The sequence below is a fragment of the Bison bison genome, unplaced genomic scaffold (assembly GCF_000754665.1).
Source record: "Bison bison bison isolate TAMUID 2011002044 unplaced genomic scaffold, Bison_UMD1.0 scf7180017864327, whole genome shotgun sequence".
In the NCBI taxonomy this organism is placed as follows: domain Eukaryota; kingdom Metazoa; phylum Chordata; class Mammalia; order Artiodactyla; family Bovidae; genus Bison; species Bison bison.
This window is the reverse complement of record NW_011494899.1, coordinates 2,443,016-2,443,693: the sequence shown is the minus strand read 5'-3', so window position 1 is coordinate 2,443,693 and position 678 is coordinate 2,443,016. Positions and strand designations below refer to the sequence as shown.

General features: G+C 67.7%; 1 protein-coding gene across 1 annotated transcript in view; it reads left to right on the top strand.

Annotated features, from left to right (window-relative positions):
* The first annotated feature begins 282 nt into the window (after positions 1–282).
* The window catches only part of BTBD11 (BTB (POZ) domain containing 11), a 330,664-nt gene continuing 330,268 nt past the window's right edge, over positions 283–678 (top strand). Inside the window, exon 1 of the mRNA XM_010853458.1 lies at positions 283–663. Within this exon, the coding sequence (XP_010851760.1) occupies positions 283–663 (381 nt within the window). The remainder of the gene's footprint in view (positions 664–678) is intronic.

Below are 678 nucleotides of genomic sequence, written 5' to 3'. Positions count from 1 at the left end.
GAAGAAAGGGGCGAGTCCGGCGTGAGCCTCTACCCCGGCCTGGCTCGCTCCTTAGCGCGCCCCAGATCCGGCCTGGGCTCTGGAAGATGACTCCCTGGTGTGCCCTGTGGATTCCAGCGGCGACGGCTCGGGGAGGCATCCGAAAGTAGTCACACTTGGTAGCAGCGGCTGGTGGAAAAGTGAGCCGAGGCGGCGCTGACTCGGCTCTTCCCGCGCCCCGGCGCCCGCTGCTCCTCGCTGCTCCTTCCCCTTGGCTTCCCGGCGGCATGAAGTGGCGCAGCGATGGCCAGGAGAGGTAAGAAGCCGGTGGTGCGGACGCTGGAGGATCTAACGCTGGACTCGGGTTATGGTGGCGCGGCGGACTCAGTGCGCTCCTCCAACTTGTCCCTGTGCTGTTCCGACTCGCACCCGGCGTCCCCGTATGGCGGGAGCTGCTGGCCGCCTCTAACTGACTCCATGCACAGCCGGCACAACAGCTTTGACACTGTCAACACTGCCCTGGTGGAAGACTCCGAGGGGCTGGACTGTGCCGGCCAGCACTGCTCGCGGCTGCTGCCGGACCTCGACGAGGTCCCCTGGACCCTCCAGGAGCTGGAGGCGTTGCTCCTGCGCTCACGGGATCCCCGGGCAGGCCCGGTGGCCCCCGGCGGCCTGCCTAAAGACGCACTGGCCAAGCTG